General features: G+C 41.0%; 1 protein-coding gene across 1 annotated transcript; it reads right to left on the bottom strand.

Annotated features, from left to right (window-relative positions):
• Positions 1-247: 247 nt before the first annotated feature.
• GNAI1 (G protein subunit alpha i1) lies at positions 248-22,851 on the bottom strand. Its single transcript, XM_026701119.2, has 8 exons — positions 21,965-22,851; positions 12,368-12,410; positions 12,136-12,277; positions 10,680-10,837; positions 8,695-8,823; positions 8,036-8,165; positions 5,289-5,442; positions 248-2,051 (listed from the first exon to the last, which is right to left on the bottom strand). Exons 1-8 carry the CDS (start codon positions 22,080-22,082, stop codon positions 1,861-1,863), a joined length of 1,065 nt encoding a protein of 354 aa, XP_026556904.1. The 5' UTR covers positions 22,083-22,851; the 3' UTR covers positions 248-1,860.
• Positions 22,852-23,642: the final 791 nt, after the last annotated feature.

The raw sequence follows: 23,642 nt of genomic DNA, 5'->3' as shown, positions 1-23,642 counted from the left end.
GAGGGATAGTGAGAGGGGGATAGGGAGAGTGGGGTAGGGAGAGGGAGAGAGGGAGAGGGAGGAAGGAAGGGGGAGGGGGAAAAGGAGGGGGAGGAGAGGGGAGTGGTCGAGAGACTGTGTAGTACTGTTTTAGCCCTCATCCCTCAATTTTCTTTTTCTGTTAATTGTTCGGCATTAAAGAACGCAAGATGGGGAAAAAAGGATTGTTGAAACATGAAGTTTTGAAGAACACCAATTCTAGGAAAAGGGTTGGGACATTTACCATTTAATCCTGAGCAAGTGGAAAGATTTCTTTATGCAAGAGAAAGTCTACAAAGCAAATGACAGATCTATAAATCAAATTTAAGAAAAAGAAGGCAACATGCATGATATGAAAAAAAAAAAAACAGATTATTTTTGAAGTGTCATTAACAATCTCCCAAGCAAAATCCTTGCTATTGTACCATAACAACAGCTTTCAACACAGGCGCTTGGCAAGATGCAACAAATCATTTAAATGTTGTGTTCAATGTTTATATAAACCAAAGAGTAGAAGTGAATAGTCCTAGCTCAGGGTTGAACCGTGGGGTCCTTGGTGTTCTATGAACTTGGCTGTTTTCTTGAGGATGTTTCATGACCAAACTAGGGAACATTAACAGTCTTTGGCGGGGTTCTCTGATGATGTCACCCAGTTGGGCCATAAAATAGAGACCGAGAGGAGCAAATGGCCAGTTTTAAGTTTCTGGGTGTTGTCCTAAAATAGGACCTGACCTGGGGTGCTCACATTGCAGCCCTGGTCAAAAGGGCCCAGCAAAGATTATGCTACCTGAGACTTCTCAGAAAATAACAACTGAATGAAAAACTGCTGGTGACCTTCTACTGCTGCACTGTAGAGAGTATCTTAACTTACTGCACCTGTGTGTGGTTTGCCAATTGCACAGTGGCAGATAGGAAAGCACTCCAGAAGGTTAAGGTCATTGCCCAGAGGATCATGGGTTGCCCTCTCTCCTCTTTGGAAGAGCTTTATAACTCCTGCTGCCTTAAGAAAGTTCAAAACATTCTCAAAGAGACATCTCATCCTGGGAAACCTTTTTTTCAATTATTACCATCTGGCAGATGTTACAGAATAATAAAAACAAAGGCTAAAAAACAGCTTCTATCCCAGGGCAGTAGTTCTTTTGAATTTGACTGTATAGCGCAGTGTTTTTGCAGTGTCAGGGGTTTTAGATTCAATGTGTGGAGGGTGAAGGATGTGTGTTTGTGTTTATTTTCATGCTCATGATGTGCACTGAAGACAGTGTTTGATTTCATTGTACGAGGTGCAATGACAAGAAAATAAAGTAAAGTAAACATCTGCAAGAAAACCACCAAGCTCAGAGAGCACCAAGGACCTCACAAACCCAACACTGATGGACAAAAGTCAATGCACAATCAAGGTATTTGACAAGGCATCTCCAGTGGGGTTTCAAACAGTAGGATAGTGGCCATCATAAAAGTATGACCTCTTCTACACATTAAAAGGTGCAGGACCTCAACTGTGTAGTTCACAAGAACCGTATTGATGATCTGACAGCAGTATCCATGGTTTGCTTAGCATTATTCAAACCGGTCCAATGAACATATAGAACAATGGCTTTACAGAACGAAAGACTACATCAGTCTGGTGCTTAGGAAGCATGGCTTATTACATAAACTAGCAGGACTGAATTTCTGAACTGATTCTTTAACTCAAGGCCACATACATTTATATATCCCATTATATAAATAAAAATAAATAAATAAACCCCCAGCCCTAAAATTATTCACGGTCTTTTTTTTTTTAAAAAAAAGCACATTTGGTTTTTGTAAAAAGAAAAAAAGGATAGCTGGATAATAATTTGTTTAGAATAAACCACAGTCTTTCAAATTATTCTTTATGATAACGTCAGTGACTGCATCGAAGACAAATTGAACATTCTTGGTATCGGTGGCACAGGTGAAGTGGGTGTAGATTTCTTTCGTGTCTTTTCTCTTGTTCAGGTCTTCAAACTGACACTGGATGTACGCAGCTGCTTCTTCATATGTATTTGATCCTAAAAGGGAGGAGAAGAATATTAAAACAAAGGGTGGATTTAGACCCTTTAGACTAAGGGGTGGTGATATGATGGTGGTGTTCCAATATCTCAGGGGTTGCCACAAAGAAGAGGGGGTCAACCAGGATGGGATTCAGCTGGTTCAGCCTGGTTCGGGAGAACCGGATGTTAAATTTACACCTGGTTCGTCGAACCAGTAGTTGAACGAACTGGCTGGCCCCACCAACCCCTTCCCGCCCCTTCCAGGTGTCTTCACGTGGCCCATTTTGGATGAGGGAAGAGAACCAGTTGCTAGGATTTTTGAATACCACCCCTGGGGTCAATCTACAGATATAGATGTACAGAGTTGGAAGGGACCTTGTAGGTCATCTAGTCCAATCCCTCGCCCAAGCAGGAGACCCTATACCATTTCTGACAGAGGGAAGTCCAGTCTTTTCTGTCCAGTCTTTTCTTGAAAGCCTCCAGGGATGAAGCTCCCACAACTTCCGAAGGCAACTTCTGTACCATGGGTTGATTGTTCTCACTGTCAGAAAATGTCTCCTTATTTCCAGGTTGAATCTCTCCTTGTTCAGTTTCCATCCATTATTCCTTTTCTGGCCTTCGGGTGCTTTGGAAAATAGCTTGACCCCCTTCCTCCTCTCTGTGGCAGCCCCTCAAATAGTGGTAGACTGCTCTCATGTCTCCCCTGGTCCTTCTCTTCACTGGACTAGCTATGCCCAGTTCCTGCAACCGTTCTTCATATGTTACATACTATTTAGAGAATAGAACACCTATTTCCCAAAGCACCTGAAGGCAGGACAGGAAGCAATGGAGGGAAACTAACCAAGAAGAGAAGCAACCTCACTTTGGCTAAATAATTTTTTTTGCTGCTGCTACAATTTCCTATGGTTGCCATTATTGGATTAAATTCCTCAACAATAGCATCTTTACATTATATCATACAAGTAATGGAAAGGAGTTTTTCCAACAATTATTTATGCCAGGGATGAAAAAAAAATGTAGCCTTTCAACATTCTCATGAACCATAAAAGATCTTTCAGGGATGTAGTAACATCAGCAGAGTAAAAGGATCAGAATTCATCAGAAATTCCTTCCCTTAAATATGCTAGAAAAGTCCAAAATCAATTATTTGTAGGTTGAATTTTAAACATAGAAGAAAAGGAGGAGGAGGAGGAGGAGGAGGAGGAGGAAGAAGGAGAAGGAGAAGGAGAAGGAGAAGGAGAAGGAGAAGGAGAAGAAGAAGAAGAAGAAGAAGAAGAAGAAGAAGAAGAAGAAGAAGAAGAAGAAGAAGAAGAAGAAGAAGAAGAAGAAAAGAAGAAGAAGAAGAAGAAGAAGAAGAAGAAGAAGAAGCTGAAATTTAGTTATAGAATTTAATGCACAGTCTTGAGTTCTACAAGGACTTGCATTGCCAGGCTTCGAGTTGCCAAAGTTTTAATTGGACTATTTACTTCATTCTCTAAATTACATTTACTTCGATACAAGCAATTGCTCATTGCAGTAACTGTTAGCCTGCTACAGCACAGTACAAACGTCCAATAACAAATTAAACAGTTTATGGAATGTTCACACCAGAGAGACCTTATGTCTGTAAAACTATTTTCACTTTGCTCCATAATAATGCTAATTTAGTTATCAAAATATCACATTATTTTATATGATAAGGTGAAAATCTGAAGTATGTACAGTAAACAGTTCCATAAATACCATTCACACCCTATCAGATTGTTATTATTTAGGAGAACAAAGACTTAATATACTCAATATTTACTATACTCAAAAGTTCCAAGATAACCATTCTCTCTCTCTCTTTTTAATTAATTCTCCTTCCCTCAGCACACATTCTCACCTAATGGAGTGTCTCTTCAAGACTGTGCTACTTAAACCCCATAACTAAATTTCAACTGCAAACTTTCTCTCCTTCTCACTTTGATGGGTAGAAATTAATCAAGGAAGGAAGCAACCTAGAACTAGGGAGAAATTTCCTGACAGTCAGAACAATTGGAACAACTTGCCTCCATAAGTTGTGAATGATCCAACAATGGAAGTTTTTAAGAAGAGGTTGGACAACTGTTTGTCCACAATGGTATAGAGCCATGATGGCAAATCTATGGCACATGTGCCACAGGTGGCACGCAGAACCATTTGCGCAGGCATGCGAGCCCTAGCCAAACTTACCTGCACTGTACATGCACACACCTCCCAGATGATTTTCAGCCCATTTGAGACTGTTTTTGTCCTCCTGGGGGCTCGAGGGAGGCCTCTGCAGCCTCAGGAGGCCGGAAAATGGGCTTTCTAGAAATACTTGAAGTGCTGAAACAGGCCCGTTTTTCCGCTTCCCGAGGCTGCAGAGGCTTCCCTCAAGCCTCTGGGAGGATGAAAATGGCCTCAAACAGGCTGAAAATCAGCTGGGAGGCATGCTCATGTGCAGTGCAGATAAGGGGGCAGGGCAAGAGTATTGCTCGCAGATGCGCATGGGGGTGGGATTGGGCGCATTGCATTGTGAGTGCTGGCATGTGCGCTATTGTGCATGCATGCGCTTTCAGCATACCACAGCAAAAAGGTTCGTCATCATTGGTCCAGGGCAGTGGTGGCTAATCTTTTTGGGCTCCTGTGCCAAAAACTGTGTGCGCGCTTGCATGCTCACGCTCACAGGACAGCACCCAGAAGGCAATGCATGCCCCTCTCATGTCCCCTATGCATTCGTGTGCAATCCACTCACCCACCCACTTCCCCCTGGCCCCTTACCTGCACTGCTCCTCACAGCTGATTTTCAGCCAGTTTGAGGCCATTTTCAGCCTCCCAAAGGCTTGAGGAAGGCTTCTGCAGGCTTCTACAAACTTTGTAGGCCGAAATCTAGCCCCGTTTTGTCACTTCCTGATTTTCCAAAAATACTGGAAGTGAGAAAACGGGGCTAGATTTTGGCCTACAAAGTTTGTAGAAGCCTGCAGAAGCCTTCCTCAAGCCTTTGGGAAGCCGAAAAAGGCCTCAAACCAGCCAAACATCAGCTGTGAGGCACACACATGCGCAGTGAGGTAAGTTTGCCTGAAGCTCGCATGCCGGCACAAATGGCTCTGCATGCCACCTGTGGCACGTGTGCCATAGGTTCACCATCATGGATATAGGGTTTCCTGCCTGAGCAGGGGGTTGGACTAGAAGACCTCGAAGATCCCCTCCAACTCCGTTATTCAGTTAAGACCAACATGTTTTCTCTGCATAAAACATGAGAAAAATATATACCTGGATATTCTGGATAACAAATAGTGAGAGGACTCCTTTTAATTTTTTCTTCAAAGAGATCCTTTTTGTTTAGGAACAGGATGATAGAGGTGTCGGTAAACCACTTGTTGTTGCAGATGCTATCAAACAATTTCATGCTTTCATGCATCCTATTCTGCAAATCGGGGGAAAGAGAGAGAATATTTCAGTTTTCTTTCCTCACTTCTCTGCATAATAATATACAGATCAATTCACGAATACTCCCCATGAAAAAAATCAACAAAACAGAACTCAATGTACCTAAAGAACAAGGACCAAAGTCTGGGACATTTCTTATTGCAGACAATTATTTGAATTTATTCAAATCAATGATTCAGATCAATATAAGACCATCTTAAAATAGTTCAGCAATCAACAATGAGGTATTTTTTGTAATATTTTACAATGTATTTATCATGATTATTTCTAAGAGCTATTTTTTGTAGGCAAGCTAGATAGAAAAAAACCATTCACTCACTGCTAAATGGGTGAAATGTGGTTAAATTAGAGATAGTTCTTGACATTCAACCACAGTTGGGCCCAAAATTTCTGTTGCTAAGCAAGACAGTTGTTAAGTGAATTTTGCACCAATTTACAACCTTTCTCCCCACAGTTGTTAAGTGAATCAGTGCAATTGTTAAGTTAGTAACATGTTTGTTTAGTGAATCTGGTTCCCCTATTGACTTATTTTTATTTATTTGATTTGTCAATCGCTTACAAGATAATAGGTATAAGTATATACATAGTTATGAATACATGAAATGGGTACATATAAGAAAAATAAAAGAAACAATAGGACAGGGATGGTAGGCACGTTGGTGCGCTTATGCACACCCCCTACAGACCTCTTAGGAAGGGGGTGAGGGCAATAGTAGACAGTCTAAGGTTAAAGTTTTGGGGGTTTGGGGAAGAAACCACAGAGTCAGGTAGAGTATTCCAGACATTGATCACTCTGTTGCTGAAGTCATATTTCCTGTAATCAAGTTTGGTGTGATTAACCTTGAGTTTGTATCTATTGTTTGCTCTTGAGTTGTTATGGTTGAAGCTGAAGTATTCATTGACAGGTAAGTCATTGCAATGTATGATTTTATATACCATACTTAGATCAGACTGAAGACAGTGTAATTCAAGGTTTTCTAGGTCTAGAATTTCAAGTCTGGTGGCATAAGGTATTCTACAATGAGTAGAGGAGTGGAGAACTCTTCTTGTGAAATATTTCTGGACTTTCTCAACTATGCTAATATCAGATATGTAATGTGGGTTCCAGAATGATGAGCTGTATTTGAGTATTGGTCTAGCAAATGTTTTGTACGCTCTTGTTAGTAGTGTGATGTTACCAGAGAAAAAGCTATGTAAGATTAGGTTAACAACCCTTAATGCCTTTTTGGCTATGTAGTTACAGTGGGCTCTAGCATTTAGATCATTAGAGATGAGTACTCCAAGATCCTTGACAGAGTTTGGATCATCAACAAGGTCTTGACTATTCAGCTTGTATTTTATTTTCTGATTTTTTTTGCCAATATGTAAGACAGAGCATTTATTTGTTGAGATTTGAAGTTGCCATTTGTTTGACCATTCTGATACATAGTCGAGGTCTTTTTGAAGGGTAGCAGTATTGTCTGTGTCTGTTGAATAGCTTTACATCATCAGCGAAGAGAACACAATTGCTCCTGATATGATCACAGAGGTCATTTATGTAGAGTATGAAGAGAGTTGGTCCTAGAACACTACCTTGGGGGACACCACTATTGACAGGTACAGAATTTGATAGGACGCTCCCAATTTTGACCATTTGTTGTCTGCTTGACAGGAATGCTTCTATCCAGTTATGCAGTTGTCCAGAGATACCATAAGATTTTAGTTTTAGTACTAGTTTGTCATGTACCACTGAATCAAAGGCTTTACAGAATTCTATGTAGATTGCGTCTATTGTTTTGCCCTGATCAAGTTGTGTAGTCCATATGTTTTTGCAATGTAAGAGTTATAGATTACAGGACAGTTTTTTCCTGAAACCAAATTGTTTATTGGAGAGTAGGTTGTTTGTCTCTAAGTGGAGGATAATGGATTGGTTAATAATTGATTCCATGACTTTACAGGTGATGCAGCATAAGGAGATTGGTGTGTAATTTTCAACTAGGCTGGGGTCTCCCTTTTTGAAGATAGGGATGACCGTGGCTTGTGACCATAGGTTAGGCAAGGAGCTGGTCCTGAAAGATTTTTCTACGATTATGCTTAGAAGTTCGGCTATGGCAGTGGATAGCTTTTTTAAGAAGTAGGCACATATTCCGTCCGGTCCAATAGATAGAGATGGTTTTAGATTGCGTAGTGCTTTTTCAACATTGTCTTCTATAAAATCGATATGTATTAGATCATTGTAGTTTTCTGTGGTTCGGCTAGGAAATACTGGGCGTGATCCATTGCTGTTTATAAACTTTGCTTGTCAGAAGGTCGCAAAATGGGATCACCTCTTTCTTTTTTCCTTCTTTCTTTCTTTCTTTTCCTCCTTCTTCCCTCCCTCCTCCTCCTTTTCTTTCTTTCTTTCTCTCTCTCTCTCTCTTTTTTCTTTCTGTCTCCCTCCCTCCCTCCTCTTCTCTTTCTTTCTCTCTTTTTTCTTTCTGTCTCCCTCCCTCCCTCCCTCCCTCTTCTTTCTTTCTTTCTTTCTTTCTTTCTTTCTTTCTTTCTTTCTTTCTTTCTTTCTTTCTTTCTTTCTTTCTTTCTTGTTTACTTACCATTTCTTCATCTTCTGCAAGGACCAAGTCATAATCACTAAGTGCCACACAAAAAATTATAGCGGTAACCCCCTCAAAGCAGTGAATCCATTTCTTCCTTTCTGATCTTTGGCCTCCGACATCAAACATCCTGCAAAACAAGGGCCAAAAAACAAAAATCCAATCAGCTGACTTTAAGATGGGATTCTACCCAGACTAAAATGAATTACAACACCTATAATTGAAAAGAAAGACTATAAAGTCAAGTGAATGGAAAAGAGTTTCCAAATATTTTCTGCATTCAAAAGCAAAATTAATTTCACATTACATGTGACATATCTCTACATTCATTAGAAGATATCACCATTTTTCGTTTTGGTTTTACAGGTTAGATCACAAATTGTGAAAGGTATTCCTTTCTGGAGCTGCTATTTCCCAGGATCTTCCAGTTCTGTTTTTTAGTTTTATATTTTGTTGTCCATCTTCTAAGTTAAAATGAATGAATGAATCAATCAATCAATCAATCAGTCAGTCAATCAATCAATGCTTGACAGCTTAAAAATATTATGAAATACTCTGTGTTGGACAGAAATATAGTCTCTTCTCACATTTTATGTGAAGAAAATATTTACATAACACACTGAACACCCAATATCATATTTTTAAGGCTGTTTACTTACTTAAAATGGAGATCTTTGAAAGTAAAATGAGTTTCCACTATTCCTGTCGTTTTCACTCTAGTCCTGAGGACATCTTGCTGTGTTGGGATATAACCGGTGTGGGCTATTCTGTCCAAATCATTCAAATAGCTAGAAAATAAATATCGAAGGTCTTTCAGTCTTAAATGGAACTGTAACATATCATAAAGATTAGCTTTGCCAAAAGATTCTTTTCACTGCTTTAAAGTCGCGGGCAGCTTCCAAGAATTGTGGTCCTTGTTGTACGGATGACAGCAGAGGTGGTATTCAGCAGGTTCTGACCAGTTCTGGAGAACCAGTAGTGGAAATTCTGAGTAGTTTGGAGAACCAGCCAATACCACCTCTGACTGGCCCTGCCCCCATCTATTCTCTGCCTCCCATTGAGTCCCAGCTGATCGGCTGGGTCTCCTTTGGTTGCCCTGCACAAAAGAATGGAGCTGGAAAGCAGGTTAGTGGGTGGGTAGGGAATGGGATTTTGCAGTAACCTTCCCCTGCCACACCCACCAAACCAGGCCCAGCAAGCCATACCTACAGAACCGGTAGTAAACATTTTTGAATCCCACTACTGGACGACAGGTGCAGCTTCTGAAAACTACTCAGAGGATGTCTACAAAGTGAAGCATGAAGATTGAATTCTTACACTATGCTATGCAATACCAATTATTAGCCAAAGGGAAAATGCCAAGTGGCCTTGATGAAGTGGTTAACTTCATAAATGCATGGTACAACATAGGAGAACAAACCCATCAGGACTAGGTTCAGCAGTTCATCTGCATTTAAAAAACAAAGGCCATTGTTTTGAAGACAACAAAGTCCACATTTTGGACAGAGAGGACTGCTGATTTGAAAGAAGGGGTCAAAGAGGCCATCTATGTCCAAATTGAACAGCCCTCCCTCAACAGAGGGGGAGGGATACAACATCATTTATCTCCTGTCTACAACACAGTCCTTTCAGCAGTTCCAAGAAGGATCCACAACCATTTGCATCACTCAGGTGACCCTGAGGACCCAGATAAACTTCCAAGTGGCCTCAACAGCTCTCTAAAAGGGCACAAATGACCAGCTGTCTGCCAGGAGTATAAATCCTTCTGTTCCCCACCATTTAGTCAGAGCTGAAGAAGCTTCTTGGATAAGAAGCGAAACATCTTCAAAGAAAAACCTCTTGCCTCTTGAAAAAGCCCCCTTGGGTCAACCATGATCTGGATGACTGAGAATCTCCATAGACAAATGATTCTTCTCCCCAAAGTATGACTACCAAAACTATCTCCCTGATTGGCAAGTCCTTGAAGTAGCAATTGTGTGACCAACCTACCTAGAAATAATCAATAGGTATGTTATTTAAGATGGGAAAAAATGGAAGATTTGTTCAGAAACCTCTACTCTAATGTGAAATATTAATGCTTGAAATCATGTAATTCCGGTTGTGTTCAACAGGACTTACTTCCAGGTCAATGTTTATCAAAAATCTAATTTGATGAGACATATCAAGATGATATAGATATGACTAGAGTACAATTCGGGATGAACACCGTTGGAATGGTATCGGAGTAGAATGGATTTCCAGAGGGAACCAGGAGCCCTACTCAGGTGACCCTGGGGACACAGATAAGCCTCCAGGTGGCCTCAACGACTCTCTAAAAGGATGCAAATGACCAGCTGTCTGCAAGGAGTATCAATCCTTCCCTTCCCACCATCCCGTCAGAGTTGAAGAAGCTTCTGGGATGAGAAGCAAAATGTCTTCAAAAGAAAAATCAAGAAAGTCCAGTTGCCTCCTGAAAAAGCACCTTTGGGACAACAATCATGACCTGGATGACTGAGAATCTCTACAGACTTTTATCTACATAGTTCGGTGCAAATTTACCTTGGTTGAAGTGCTTTGGCTGTTCTCATTTTGCAAAAATCAGAGCTCTTATTTCTTGCCTCAGAATATTTGCATCAGATGGCGTAATTTTTTTTTGGATACTTACTATGCGGCTGAGTCATTAAGCTGATATTCTCTCGATCGGTTGAAACATCGGTTGACTCCAGGATCTTTCCACAATCTTTTGATCACCCCAGCAAGTTCTGCCGTCATAAAACCTTCTTCAGCTGCTCCAGCAAGGACAAAGAGTAGGCGCGCATCGTCCTATCATAAAATAAGAATACAATCCTGAAGAACTCAAAACACCATCATTCATTTTGTGCCCATAAGAGATCGAAGTCCAGCCCACCTTGAATTCCGTGAATTCTTATCTCCCGCCAATTTGCTTTGACCGTTAGTAGTTCAGATTCATGTACCAGTAGAGAGTATTGGCATACAATAAACTGTATTCATTTGAACTGCCTGGACTCCTGATTTCCTGTGCTTTAATCAGTACAACAGGGTGGAGTTTCTCTCTTTCTTCCTAACTTTCTCAATATAACTTCCTGGATTATTTATTTTTTGTCTGTTTATTTATCATTCTTAGGGGCTGTTTATTTAGAGGATAAAACCTTCTAAATTAAGAATTAATTTATTTTGCTTGTTAATTATTCAAATTGCAGACGGTCTCTCTGATCCCATAGAGTAATAAGGGCCCTTATCTTTCTTTTACTTCCCATTTAATATTGGTAAATAAAAAAATTATTCCAATCCAGAATCAGATTCAGACCTGAAATGATCTAAGATTTATTGTAAAATGGGAAACATGAAAAGTACTCATGCTTTAAAACAGCAAATACCTAACATAAGCTACTTTCTAGTTCCAGGAGATACTTAATCTTTTAAAAATATTGTTATTTGAATTTCAGCTGTTGTTTTCTCTCTGTGCTTAAGAAATGCAGGTCTTTTCCCAGAACTTTCTCAGAAATTGACTAGGAAAAGTTATTTTTCATCCCATACTAAGATTTACCCCATTTGAAATGAATTGTATTACATTCATTCATTTAATGTACACTGAGAACTTATGCACCGAAGACAAATTCCTTGTGTGTCCAATCACACTTGGCCTATTCTATTCTATTCTATTCTATTCTATTCTATTCCATTCCATTCCATTCCATTCCATTCCCTCCCATCCCATCCCATCCTATCCTATCCTATTTCTACTCTATTCTTCATTCATATTCTATTCTATTCTACTCTATTTTACTCTAGTCTACTCATTTTCTATATTCTATTTTATTCATTTTCTATATACTACTTTTTTCTGTGTTTTGTTCTATTCTATTCTTTTCCCTATTCTATTCTATTCCATTCTTTTCCTTTACTTTTCAGAATTTAGAGATATGAAAATTGATCTTGTTTTGCCCAACCAGAAATTAATCGGAAAAGATAAAAATGGATGGATGGATGGATGGATGGATATACAGGAGCAGGAATATCAAAGTTCCTGAATTTCTGAATTCTTAATTTCAGAATTAAGGATAGTATTTAAAGGGGATATTTAAAAAGTTAATACTTACAGCTCTGGCTGAATCTCCAAAATCTATTTTCAGTCTGCCCATAGCTCTTATGATAGCAATGATGGACTGGATTGTATTACTGTAGACAACTGCTTTATACTGTTTACATTCTTCTTCGGAATATCCAGCTTCGTGGATAATTCTGATCAAGAAAATCAAAATCACCTTTTAGTTTAATGACGTTGTTTCCTGACTTCCCTAAGTTTATATCCTCATGCTTAAGCATACTTACTTCATTTGTTTGACAATTGTGCTTTTTCCGGATTCACCAGCTCCTAAAAAGAACCCCACAAAGACACAATGAGTTATTTAAGGGAAATATTCTAAATAAAGGAATGTAGTAGCATTAGCTCATCTGATCATATTTCCTCTCTGGAAAAGCTGAGGCAAGTCCAGAGGTCAAATTGAGCTGTTTTTTTTTTTTAAAAGCCACAGGAGCTCTTACCTTGAACAAAATTTCATTTTTTTAAAGGGACAGGTACAATTTGGACCTGTGGACTATGAGCTATATGATTGGTTGGTTGATTGATTGTCTGACTGATTTTGCAGGAGTTGGAAAAAGTGTATTGGCTAGTATCAAAGAAAATGATGGAGGTGTTGTTTCAAAAAGCAATTGAATTTTGGGGGTATTTTTTTTCCCTTGAAAATGTTTCGCTTCTCATCCAAGAAGCTTTCTGAAGAATTTCAGTTTCCTTCTGAAGAACTTCAGGAAAAGTTCTTCAGAAGTTTCTTGAATAAGAAGTGAAACTTTTTCAAGGGAAAAAAAACCAAGAAATTTCAATTGCTTTTGGGAAAGCACCAAAGGTGGTCTTCAGCATGTTCTGACCAGTTCTGGAGAACCAGTAACAGAAATTTTGAGTAGTTCGGAGAACTGGCAAATCCCACCTCTGACTGGTCTCACCCCCATGTATTCACTGCCTCCCAAGTCCCAGCTGATTGGCTGGGTCTTTTGTTGCCCTGCACAGGAGAACGGAGCTGGAAAACAGGTTAGTGGGGTGGGGAGGGAATGGGGATTTTGCAGTATCTGTTAATCTGTATCATTTTCTTAGCCAGCTCTAGGCTGTGCTACCACTTGTCTGTGTCCTCCCCCTTGAAATGTGCTCCCTTCTTCCCAGGAAACTGTCTATTCATTGTAGTCCATCACACCACCTCTCCCATTGTAGACACAATCCTTCACGTATTTTTAAACAGTTGAAAATTGCGCTCCTTATCTAACAGCCCTCTACTGGTTTAAAGAATCTCTAAACTCTGAGAGTTACCATCTTAGAATGTGGATCAAATTTTCTGGCCCATATTCTGTATCAACACCAAATAAACCTTTCCCCCTTCAAAAGAGAATCAGCAATCCCTTAACACGTATTCCAATTCCTTCCTAGAATCTCTGACATTTTTATAACCCACTTATTCTTCTTCACTTAGATAAGCTAGATTGGTTTTCTGAACATCAATCGTACTCTACTGTTCCTTAGTTAAATCAAGATCTATACTTATCTTACATCGCATAAGCTGTTCAGCCAACTGGAAAAGAAAAATCAGGATTTGTTTTGACTTCCCCCAACACTTTCTTGCTATTTGAATTAATGACTTTGCTATTTGGAGAATACAGTTCCTGCTAAGAGAAGTCTATTTCTACTTTTCAGAGGTCTAAGACCAAAAATAAAAAGGCACTATTTAATGGAGAATTAAATTTTATTAAATTAAATTAATTAAATTGAATTAAATTAAATCTGAGAGTTTATACACCAGAGACAAATTCCTTGTGTGTCCAATCACACTTGGCCAATAAAGAATATTCTATTCTAACGAATATTCTATTCTACTTTTTATTGCATAAAGATAAATGCCAAAAGTTTGTTGATGACCTGGGGCATGGCACAAAGGCAACACAGTCAAATAATCAGTAGGAGTCCCTTTATTAGCTCCAACTTTGCCCCCAATGTCCTGGTTACCTGCTGGGCTGGAAAAAAAACTCTCCCAGGAACAGTCTTGGGCTGCAGAGAATCAAGTCCAAAATGTGATCAACAAAAACTGTAACTATAAGTCTAATCAAGACAAGAGGAGGTCATTAGTTCGACAAGGCAAGAGAAGGAATTCCAGACGTGAAAGAATGGTAGTAATTCAACACAGTTGGGAGGATGCCAACAGATAACCAAAGACAACACAAGATAAACTCATGTTTGCTCCCAACAGCTGCTGCACTCAGCATGCATCTCTTTTAAAATCTCTTCCCAGCTGTGGCTAATGAAGGGAATCAGGGCCCTTTCCTCCCCCGTAAGCCATGCAACCCATGTTGCTCTCTTCTCCATTCCTCCCTGCATGCCCTAGGATGAAGAGGGGGTGGGCCTGAGTTTTCCTCTGAACTCCCTCTCCCTTGTTCTACCTCTTCCCTGCTCCGCCCAGCCAGATTTTGCTCTTCTCCAGTTTCCTCCACAGCCAACTCCCACTCCCTGTCATCTGTTTGTCTTCCTCCTCGGATTCAGACTCCAACAGATTGTGTTAATGTTGCAACTTAGGAAAAAGCATGTAAAATCTGCAGTTTTAAAGGTGTTTAGAATCATCTAACCATCTATTTGACCTCAATATGCCATTAGTTTTCTACTTGAATATGTAACAATTATATTTATGGTTAAATATTCAGGAAGTAAACTAATGGCATATTGTTTGTGAAAACCCTCTAGGAAAAGCACACAACCCAAATAAAGGATTCTCTGATTAAGTTGCTAATCAGATTTAAGATTGAAATAGAATTAATTCCTTTTTGGACAGATGCTCCTGAATATATCTTATACATACTTGCATATTTATTTATATCAACATCATCTTTTAATGACCCCATAATCCCTTGCAGGGTGAAGTCTGGGCAACTATATGGAGCTAGCAGTGTTTTAATAGCTGGATGCCCTTCCTGTCACCAGTGCAGAGTTTTGTTCAGCAGATATACTCTCAGCGTGTCCAGAGAGAGAAATATCTGCCTCTACCCTGGATCGAACTCTTGATTGTGAGGCAAAAGCTCCACTTCTAGGCCACCGCACCACTCCCTACTTTCATATTTATTTATTTATTTATATAATTCAGATTATTAATAGGATTTGATGCCTATAGGAAAACAAACTCCACATACCACTCTTCCATATAGTTACCTAAATATGTAAGTAAAACACACTATAAAATATAATGTTATATATAAAAGAGGTAGACAAATGACATACTGAGATCAAATAAACTATTGGATGACTCACACTAGTTTAAGCTTGCTTCCAGCTGTTTAATAATCACAACAAAGGAGGTATCCATTTAAAGCAGATTGTTGAAACAGACCTGATATATACTATTTTAAATATAGACATCGTCTTCAATGTTATATGGGGGCATGGCTCACAGGGTACATTATGTAATAACAATAGCACCCAGACTTATGTACCACTTTACAGTGCTTTGCAGCCTTCTCTAAGCAGTTTACAGAGTCATCCTGTTGTCCCCAACAATCTGGGTCCTCATTTTACTGACCTTGGAAAGATGGAAGGCTGAGTCAATCCAGAGCCGGTCAGGATCGAACTCTAGGCTGCGAGTAGAGACAGCCTGTAATACTTCATTCTAACCACTGTGTTATCAGGAAGGAGAATGAGAAAGGGAATAAGGGAGGGAGGGAGGGAGGAGGGAGGGAGGGAGGAGGGAGGGAGGGAGGGAGGGATAGCAATAGCACTTAGACTTATATACCACTTCATAGTGCTTTACAGCCCTCTCTAAATGGTTTATAGAGTTAGCCTCTTGCCCTCCAACAATCCAGGTCCTCATTTTACAAACCTCAGAAGGATGGAAGACTGAGTCAACCTTGAGCCTGTCAGGATTGAACTCCTGGCAGTGGGCCGAGCTGGCCTGCAATGCTGCATTCTAACCACTGCATCTCTTTACTGGTTCTGCCTCATTTATCTATTTAGTTCAACCCCAATCAAAACTGCACTGCAAATGGGTGGATTTTCTTCTTTGAAACAAAAAAGCAGAAATGAGTCATCTGTTGCAGCCACTTTAGGGCAAAGGCTACACGGGGTGTTGATTCACTAAGTAAACCACCATCTGATGAATTAAATACATCTAACTTTGTTGTTGTTTTTAACCATTTAGTCATGTCTGACTCTTGGTGACTTTAGAGGCAAGTGCTCTCCATGCTACCCTGCCAAGCATCACTTCCTTCAATTGTTGTTGTTGGAGGTCTGTAAGGGGCATGCATAAGTGCACCATCGTGCCTCCCGTCCCTGTCCTGTTGTCCCCATTTAATCTTACCTATTTTCTGTATTCTTACTCATGTTTATACTTATACCTATTATTTTGTAAGCGATTGACAAATACAAATAAATAAAACAAATGTTCAAAACATCAACATCAACTCTTGATGTTCAACAAAAAATGTTCAATCAAGATCAAGTGAGGTACTAATACCACTCTATAAAGCCATAGTAAGATCACACCTAGAATACTGCATCTAGTTTTGGTCACCACACTATAAAAAGATGTTGAGACTAGAAAGAGTGCAGAGAAGAGCAACCAAGATGATTACGGGTCTGGAGACTAAAACATATGAAGAATGGTTGCAGGAACTGGGCCTGGCTAGTCTAGTGAAGAGAAGGACCAGGGGAGACAGGATAGCAGTCTTCCAATATTTGAGGGGCTGCCACAGAGAGGAAAATGTCAAGCTATTTCCCAAAGCACCTGAAGGCAAGACAAGGAATAATGGATGGAAACTGAATAAGGAGAGATTCAACCTAGAAATAAGGAGAAATTTCCTGACAATGAGAACGATCAACCAATGGAACAGAAGTTTCCTTCAGAAGTTGTGGGAGCTTCATCACTGGAGGCTTTCAAGAAGAGACTGGACTCCTATTTGTCAGAAATGGTGTAGGGTCTCCTGCTAGGGTGGGGGCGTTGGATTAGATGACCTACAAGATCCCTTCTAACTCTGTTAATCTATAATGTTCATCTTTGTATCAGATTTGACATAGCCTGTTCTTAGCTTTCCCCTTCTTGTTCCATTAACCATTCCCCAGCATCATTGCCTTCTCCAATGAATTCGCACACATGACACAGCCAAAGTACATCAGGGGTAATCTAGTACAATGTTATGACATAACTTTATTTGGCCTAACTTTATAACTTTAATCCAAGTTATGACATAACTTTGCATTGGGTTTTAATCTGAAGTCAAAACAAATTTTTGTGACTTGTACATTTTAATAATAATAACACTTCTTTAATATACAAGAACTCATTGACTGGTTAGCATTTTTTTCATTTTTGTTTCTCATGGATTTAGATTAGCTTTATAGGGCAATAAAAAGAACTGAATTTCCATTTGGAAACACTTGTATAACATAAACATCAGCCTAGAAAAATTCACATAAACCAGAACAATAGTTCCTATATTACAAGTGATGAGCTACTTTATCACAACAATATTTTCATTGTCATTTCTAACAAGATCTAAATTCCTACTACAAGAAGATAAATGTAGAAGATCTACCACCTGTTGAAAAATAGTCTTATTAATCTAAATGGTATTACCCCAGATCTAAAACAGAATTAACTGGGAACTACAGGACCTGTTGTCAGCCTAGGCCAAAAGGAACACAGCTAGCAAATTTAAGGATTAAATATGAAAATCTAGCTAAATCAGTTTATTGGAAACAAGTCACTCTGGCTGAAAAACAATTATGTTATATATTTCTCTATATATATAAACACAAGAATCCTGAACATATTATTACAAGTAATAGTACCAACTTTGAATGGCGCGGATTAGGCTGCATATTGAAAATGGTTGGGTCCATTTTTTGATGACATGTTTTAAGAAGGATGGGGGAGAGTGACAGATCAGGGAGAAGAGGCCAATCAGTAATAACAAACATTTCTGAACAAACAGAAAGTATTCAGGCTGGGGAAAGGAAAATTAATGATATGACAACTGTGTGCAATTGTCTGCCCTGTTTTCCCCAAAACATGACCTAAGCTGAAAGTAAGTCCTAGCTTGATTTTAACATGTGTGCACAAAATAAGCCCTAATTAAGATCCTGCCCACTCCAGAGTGGATGGGTAAAAATTAAGGTAGGGTGGGGATGGTGGGATGGAGTTGCCCTACTACTTACCTTTGGACAGTTGTAGCCAGGCCTTGCACACCCCAACACCTGCCTTGCCAGCCCATTTCTTCTGCAGCTGGCAAGGCTTTCCTGAAGCCCTCTGTAGGTGAGCTTGTTATCAGCGTAGAGGCCTTCAGGAAAACTTTGCCAGCCACAGAAGAAGTTCCTGAAGGCCTCTGAAAAGGAGGCCGGGGGCGATGTGCGCAAGTGAGGTTAGTCAGTGGATGACATCCCCCCCAAAATAAGACCTGGTGCCTTTTTTGGTGGCAAAAAAATATAAGACAGGGTCTTATTTTGGGGGAAACACAGTAATAGAACCATTTAATGTTGGTGCTTGGTGCCCTTTAAGTTTGTGGCTTTCTTGAAAACATTTCATTATCAAACTAGGTAACATCATCAGTGCTAGAAGGCAGTGGTGTTTGCTCTTTGTTTATATACTAACAGCTTGCCCTGTCAATGTCAATGGAAGCATTCTTGCTGGCTCCTTTATTAGACTGTTTACTGATAACTTGCATGTCTGAGTTGATTTGTTACCTAGTTGATATTAAAATATTTGCAAGAAAACCACCAAACTCAGGGAGCACCAAGGAGCTTCAACCGTGAGCTACAGATATTCTCTTCTATAAGATCCTCCTTCCCTTTCTCCCGGAGATCTAAATGAAAGCTTTCTCCTAAGGGACAATTAAAGACAAGAGGTTGCAAAAATTATGCAATGAGCAAAGAGCAGAGTTAGACAATGATGTTCTTGCAAGGATTCTACCAAATCCAACCTGTGGTCAGATTGATCCTGAGGCCCCTACCTCATGAGCCCCAGACCCTGTGGTCATAGGAAGCCAAACCCATTATGAGGTGCAGCAAATCCTTAATTTGAGGTGACACAAAAGTTCAATACTTAATCAAGTGGAAGGGCTACCCATTATCAGAGGCATCTTGGGTAAAGAGTAGGAAGCTCCAGGCTGATTGCCTTTTAGCAAGATTCCATGCAGAAAATCAAACCAAGCCAAGGGGGTGCTTCACGACCCTAAATTCTATATCTGCACTCGATTTGTTTTGCTTTATATAGGCCACCTTCCAGAAGTAAGAGGAGCCGAATGTCAACTCATAAAACATTCCTATGCCTGTTTTAGTAGTTGCCATAAAAAAGGGAGGGGGAGGAAGGGAATCTGAAAGTACATTCCAACTTTTATCTTTAAAAGATTGTAACTAAAATACCACAGCTTTTGCCCACAAATATATTTAATTGGAGAATGTGAATGATGACACCCAGCCCATGCTCAATTGGAGAATCTGATTTATGACACACCCAGGGGGGAGAGAGGAAATGGGGTCACAGGGGACTGTAAATTACTTATGCCAGAGTTGGCTTCATACAGGGCAGTGCCATTATGTCACCTCTAATGAATCCTTTGATGTTTTTTGAAGTTTGGCTCCAGAATCATGATTTAATTAGGGTGATTGCTGGAATCCTGACACTAAACACAATGAGGCAGACTTTCAAGTAAACTTGGAAGCTTGCAACACACACAAGGATGATACCCACAATTCTTTGGGGGTTGCATGTTTTGAGGGACCTTATAAATAACAAGGGACAATAGATAGTCCCTGACTTAGAACAGTTTGTTTAATGACAGTTGGAAGTTGGAATGACACCAAAAAAAGTGACTTATAACTGCTTTTCACACTTACGACTGTCCCAGCATCCCTGTTTTGGTCACATGATCAAAATTCAGACACTTGGCAACTGATTCTATAATTACTCCAACGAGCAAAGTCAATGGGGATGCCAGGTTCACTTAACAACCAGGTTATTAACTTCAAGAACTGGAGAGATTCACTTAACAACAGGGGCAAGAAAATGGAGCAAAGCTGACTGAACACATGTCTCGCCTAGCAACAGGAATTTTGGGCTCACTTGTGGTCATAACTCTAGAACCACCTAAAATATGGACCCAAGGTCTGACTTAGTTATGCACTAAGTTCTACGTCCCATAGAATTCAGTCAAACTCCTCTTTCAGGAAACAGATTTTGCAATTAACAATGTGAAAGTTTAGCCATGTTGATTGTCCAGCGCAGGTGTTTCTTGACAATAAAAGGAAGTGTTTGACTGAGGTAATCATATTGTTTATACACAACAGAATGCAACAATAGAGTCACACCATGGTGGAAGCTTTTAAAGGAAGTACTTGTGTTGGCTTGTGGGAGCAAAACCGTAGCAAAGTATTTTAAGAAACTCGCAGATTCTCTGGATTTTTCTGCTTTGAGAAGGGAAAGAGGCCTTGGCATAAAGGGAAAAAAAAATAACCTTGGAAAAAAAATAGATATTCAGTCAGGGGAACTACTAAGAGCTTTACTGCATGCCGTTTGACTTTAGAAGCAATGATTTAATGTAGTGTTTCCTACCGTGTGCTTTCTATTTAGTGCTAAGAACTACAACTCCCAGAATTCCCTACGCTTAGGAAGGGTGGGCTAATGGATCCAAAGGATGGAAAGGAATTGAGGAAATGAAAAACATATGAATGGTTGGGAGCGGGGGAAGGGAGAGAGAGATGGAGGAGCAAAGCTACTAATAATGGCTATTCCACATCAGCTGTTTTCCAGATGTTCAAGGAATGCTCCCCTCTTTCCCTCTATAGAATTCAAGGGTAGGAAGGGACCTTGGGGGTCTTGTAGTCCAACCCCCTGCCCAAGGCAGGAGACTTTATGCCGTCCCAGATCCTTTATCTTATTATTCAATCTTTTCTTAAAAACCTCTAGCGATGGAGCAACTCCAGGACTCCAGGAGGCAGGCTGTTCCACTGTCCATCCTCTCTCTCTCCCTCTCTCCCTCTCTCTCTCTCTCTCTCCCTCTCTCCCTCTCTCTCAATTTTGAATGTAAATGTCCTATTCCTGTATTTGTTTTCACCCACAGTGAGTCTTCTAGGTACAGGTATAAGAGCCCAACATTGATGTTGCTAAGTGAGAACATTGGTTGAGTGAGTTTTGCTCCATTTTACAAGAGGCTAGAGAAGAAAATAGAGACTAGGAATAGGAAGAGATGAGAAAATAGGAAAAGAAAGAATAAGAAGGGAAGAGAATAGGAAAATCAAGAATAAGAAGAGAAAAGAATAGGAAAATAAAGGAGAAGGAGGAGAAGGAGGAGGAGGAGGAAGAGAAGAAGAAGAAGAAGAAGAAGAAGAAGAAGAAGAAGAAGAAGAAGAAGAAGAAGAAGAAGAAGAAGAAGAAGAAGAAGAAGAAGAAGAAGAAGAAGAAGAAGAAGAAGATATAGAATATATTCTATATAGAATATAGAGCAGGGAATGAGAAGAGAGGAGAGAGGAGAGAAGAGAAGAAGGAATAAGACAATATAGAATAAGGAATAGAATAGAATAGAATAGAATAGAATAGAATAGAATAGAATAGAATAGAATAGAATAGACTTATTTGACAAGTGTGATCCGACACACAAATTGTCTCTGCTTATTATATGGTTGATTATTAATGATAATCATAACAACAATACCAGTAAGAACGGGTAGTAAAGAAGGTGAGAACTATACATAACAATACTACAGCCATACTACATAGAAATAATAATGCTAGAGCCATACTACATGGGTAAACACACACTACAATGCAGAGGATCGCTTGCCAGGCCTGGCTGGGGAGAGGGAGGGATGGAAGAAGACCCCCAAAGAGACTGCTTCTGGGAGTATCTCCTTACCCAGGAGTAGGAGTTTGACTTCCCGGGCCGCTTTTTCTCCGTCTTCTCGGAGATTCCGGTCGATCATCTTACTCCGTTCGGCCGCCGCCTTGTCCTCCGCGCTCAGGGTGCAGCCCATCTCGGGGGCTTTTTTAGGGTACGGGGTGGTGAAGATCAGCAAAGAAGAGGAGCGGGGAGAGAGAAAATGGTCCCCGCTCCGACTCTTTGACGAAACTCCGCTGGCGGGGGGGAGGAGGCCGGGAGGTGTGGAAGGAAATCTGAGCCGCCCTAAGCAAACCCCCACCCCCACCCAAAAAGGGAAAAGAGAGAGAGAGAGAGAGAGAGAGGTCCAGAAGGCTGGACTCGCGATCCTAAGGTTTGCAAGGATGGGGCGTCCAAGGGAAAGGAGTCGACTCCGTGGGTTTCTTGCAAGTATTTCAGCACTTAAGGGGAGGAAAGCCGGCGGGGAGGAGGAGGAGGAGGAAGAGGAGGAGGGGGGAAGAGGAAAGGAAGAAGGAAGAGGAGAGAGGGGGAGTAAGCAGCACAAAGAATCCGCCTAGGAGAGGCTGAGCCGACGGGTACCAAAAGAAAGGGGAGGCTTGCAAAACTGTAGCCTTCCCGAAATGAAAGGGGTGAGCCTTGGTTTCTTCCCAATGCAGAAGGAAGAGAAGAAAGCACCCGTTAGAGAGAGAGAGAGAGAGAGAGAGAGTCTCACAGCCGCGCCAGATGGGGGTTGAGTCGGAGCAAGGCTCAGAGCTATAAAGGGGTGGGGGAGTATGATGGGCAGGGGGTGCCCCAGCGACAGCCCCTCTCCTTTCCAAAAACTTCGCCCTCCGGAGGCTCCGCCGCTCCCCCGGCTGAATGGAGAAGCAGCAGCAGCAGAGGCAGCGTTGGCGTTTAGGTGCCCCCACTCCTTCCCAGGCCAACACTTCCTTTCCGCCCCGCCCGGGACTCGGTTATATAGGCGCCGCCTTAGACGCGGGGTGGGCTCTGGAAGCGGGGAGAGGGAAACGCTGGGAGGGATTGACCGCGGGGGGAGGGGGAGCAGTGTGGATCCCTAATCCGGTGAGGCTGCTGGGGTGTGTGTGTGTGTGTGTGTGTGTGTGTGTGTGTGTGTGTGTGTGTGTGTGTGTGTGAGAGAGAGAGAGAGAGAGAGAGAGACTGTCATTCTGCCTCTCTCTCTCACTCCCTCTGTCCCTCTTTCACTTTCCCACTCTCTGCCTCTCTCACTCCCTTTCTCTGTATGTCTCTCTCTCACTTCCTCTCTCGCTCCCTCTCTCCCCTTCTCTCTTTCTCACTCCCTCTCTCTCTGTCTTTTTTTCTTGCGCGCTCCCTCCGTCTCTCTTCCCCTCCTCTCTCTCTTTTCCTCTCACTCCCCCCTCTCCCTTCTCTCTCTCCCCTCCCTCTCTCTGTGTGTCTCTTTCTCCCTCCCTCCCTTTCTCTCCCCCTCCTCTCTCTTTGTTTATTTTCTCCCTCCCTCCCCTCCCCCTCTCCCCTCTCTTTTCCTCTCTCCCTCCCCCTCTCCCCCTTCTCTCTCTCACTCAGTCTCTCTGTGTATCTCTCTCTTCTTTTGTGTCTCCCTCTCTCCCCCTTCTCTCTTTTTCTTTCTCTCTCCTTCTCTTCCCCCTCCTCTCTTCTCTCTTCCTTTCTCACTCCCTGTCAGCTTTACACTCCCTCTCACTCCCCCTTTCTCTATCTA

Source organism: Pseudonaja textilis, chromosome 5, assembly GCF_049901715.1.
Source record: "Pseudonaja textilis isolate UNSWEBS1 chromosome 5, rPseTex1.2, whole genome shotgun sequence".
Taxonomy (NCBI): Eukaryota; Metazoa; Chordata; class Lepidosauria; order Squamata; family Elapidae; genus Pseudonaja; species Pseudonaja textilis.
Note: the sequence above shows the minus strand (reverse complement) of the source record. Positions and strands in the feature narration are given on the sequence as shown.

Excerpts from the sequence above, each read along its gene's own strand:
- GNAI1 (XM_026701119.2), bottom strand. The coding sequence starts at position 22,082 with ATGGGCTGCACCCTGAGCGCGGAGGACAAGGCGGCGGCCGAACGGAGT. Across the intron at positions 10,838-12,135 it reads TTGGAGATTCAGCCAGAGCT|GACGATGCGCGCCTACTCTT; the intron begins GTAAGTATTAAC and ends ATTTTATGATAG. Across the intron at positions 5,443-8,035 it reads TTGCAGAAGATGAAGAAATG|AATAGGATGCATGAAAGCAT; the intron begins GTAAGTAAACAA and ends CCCGATTTGCAG.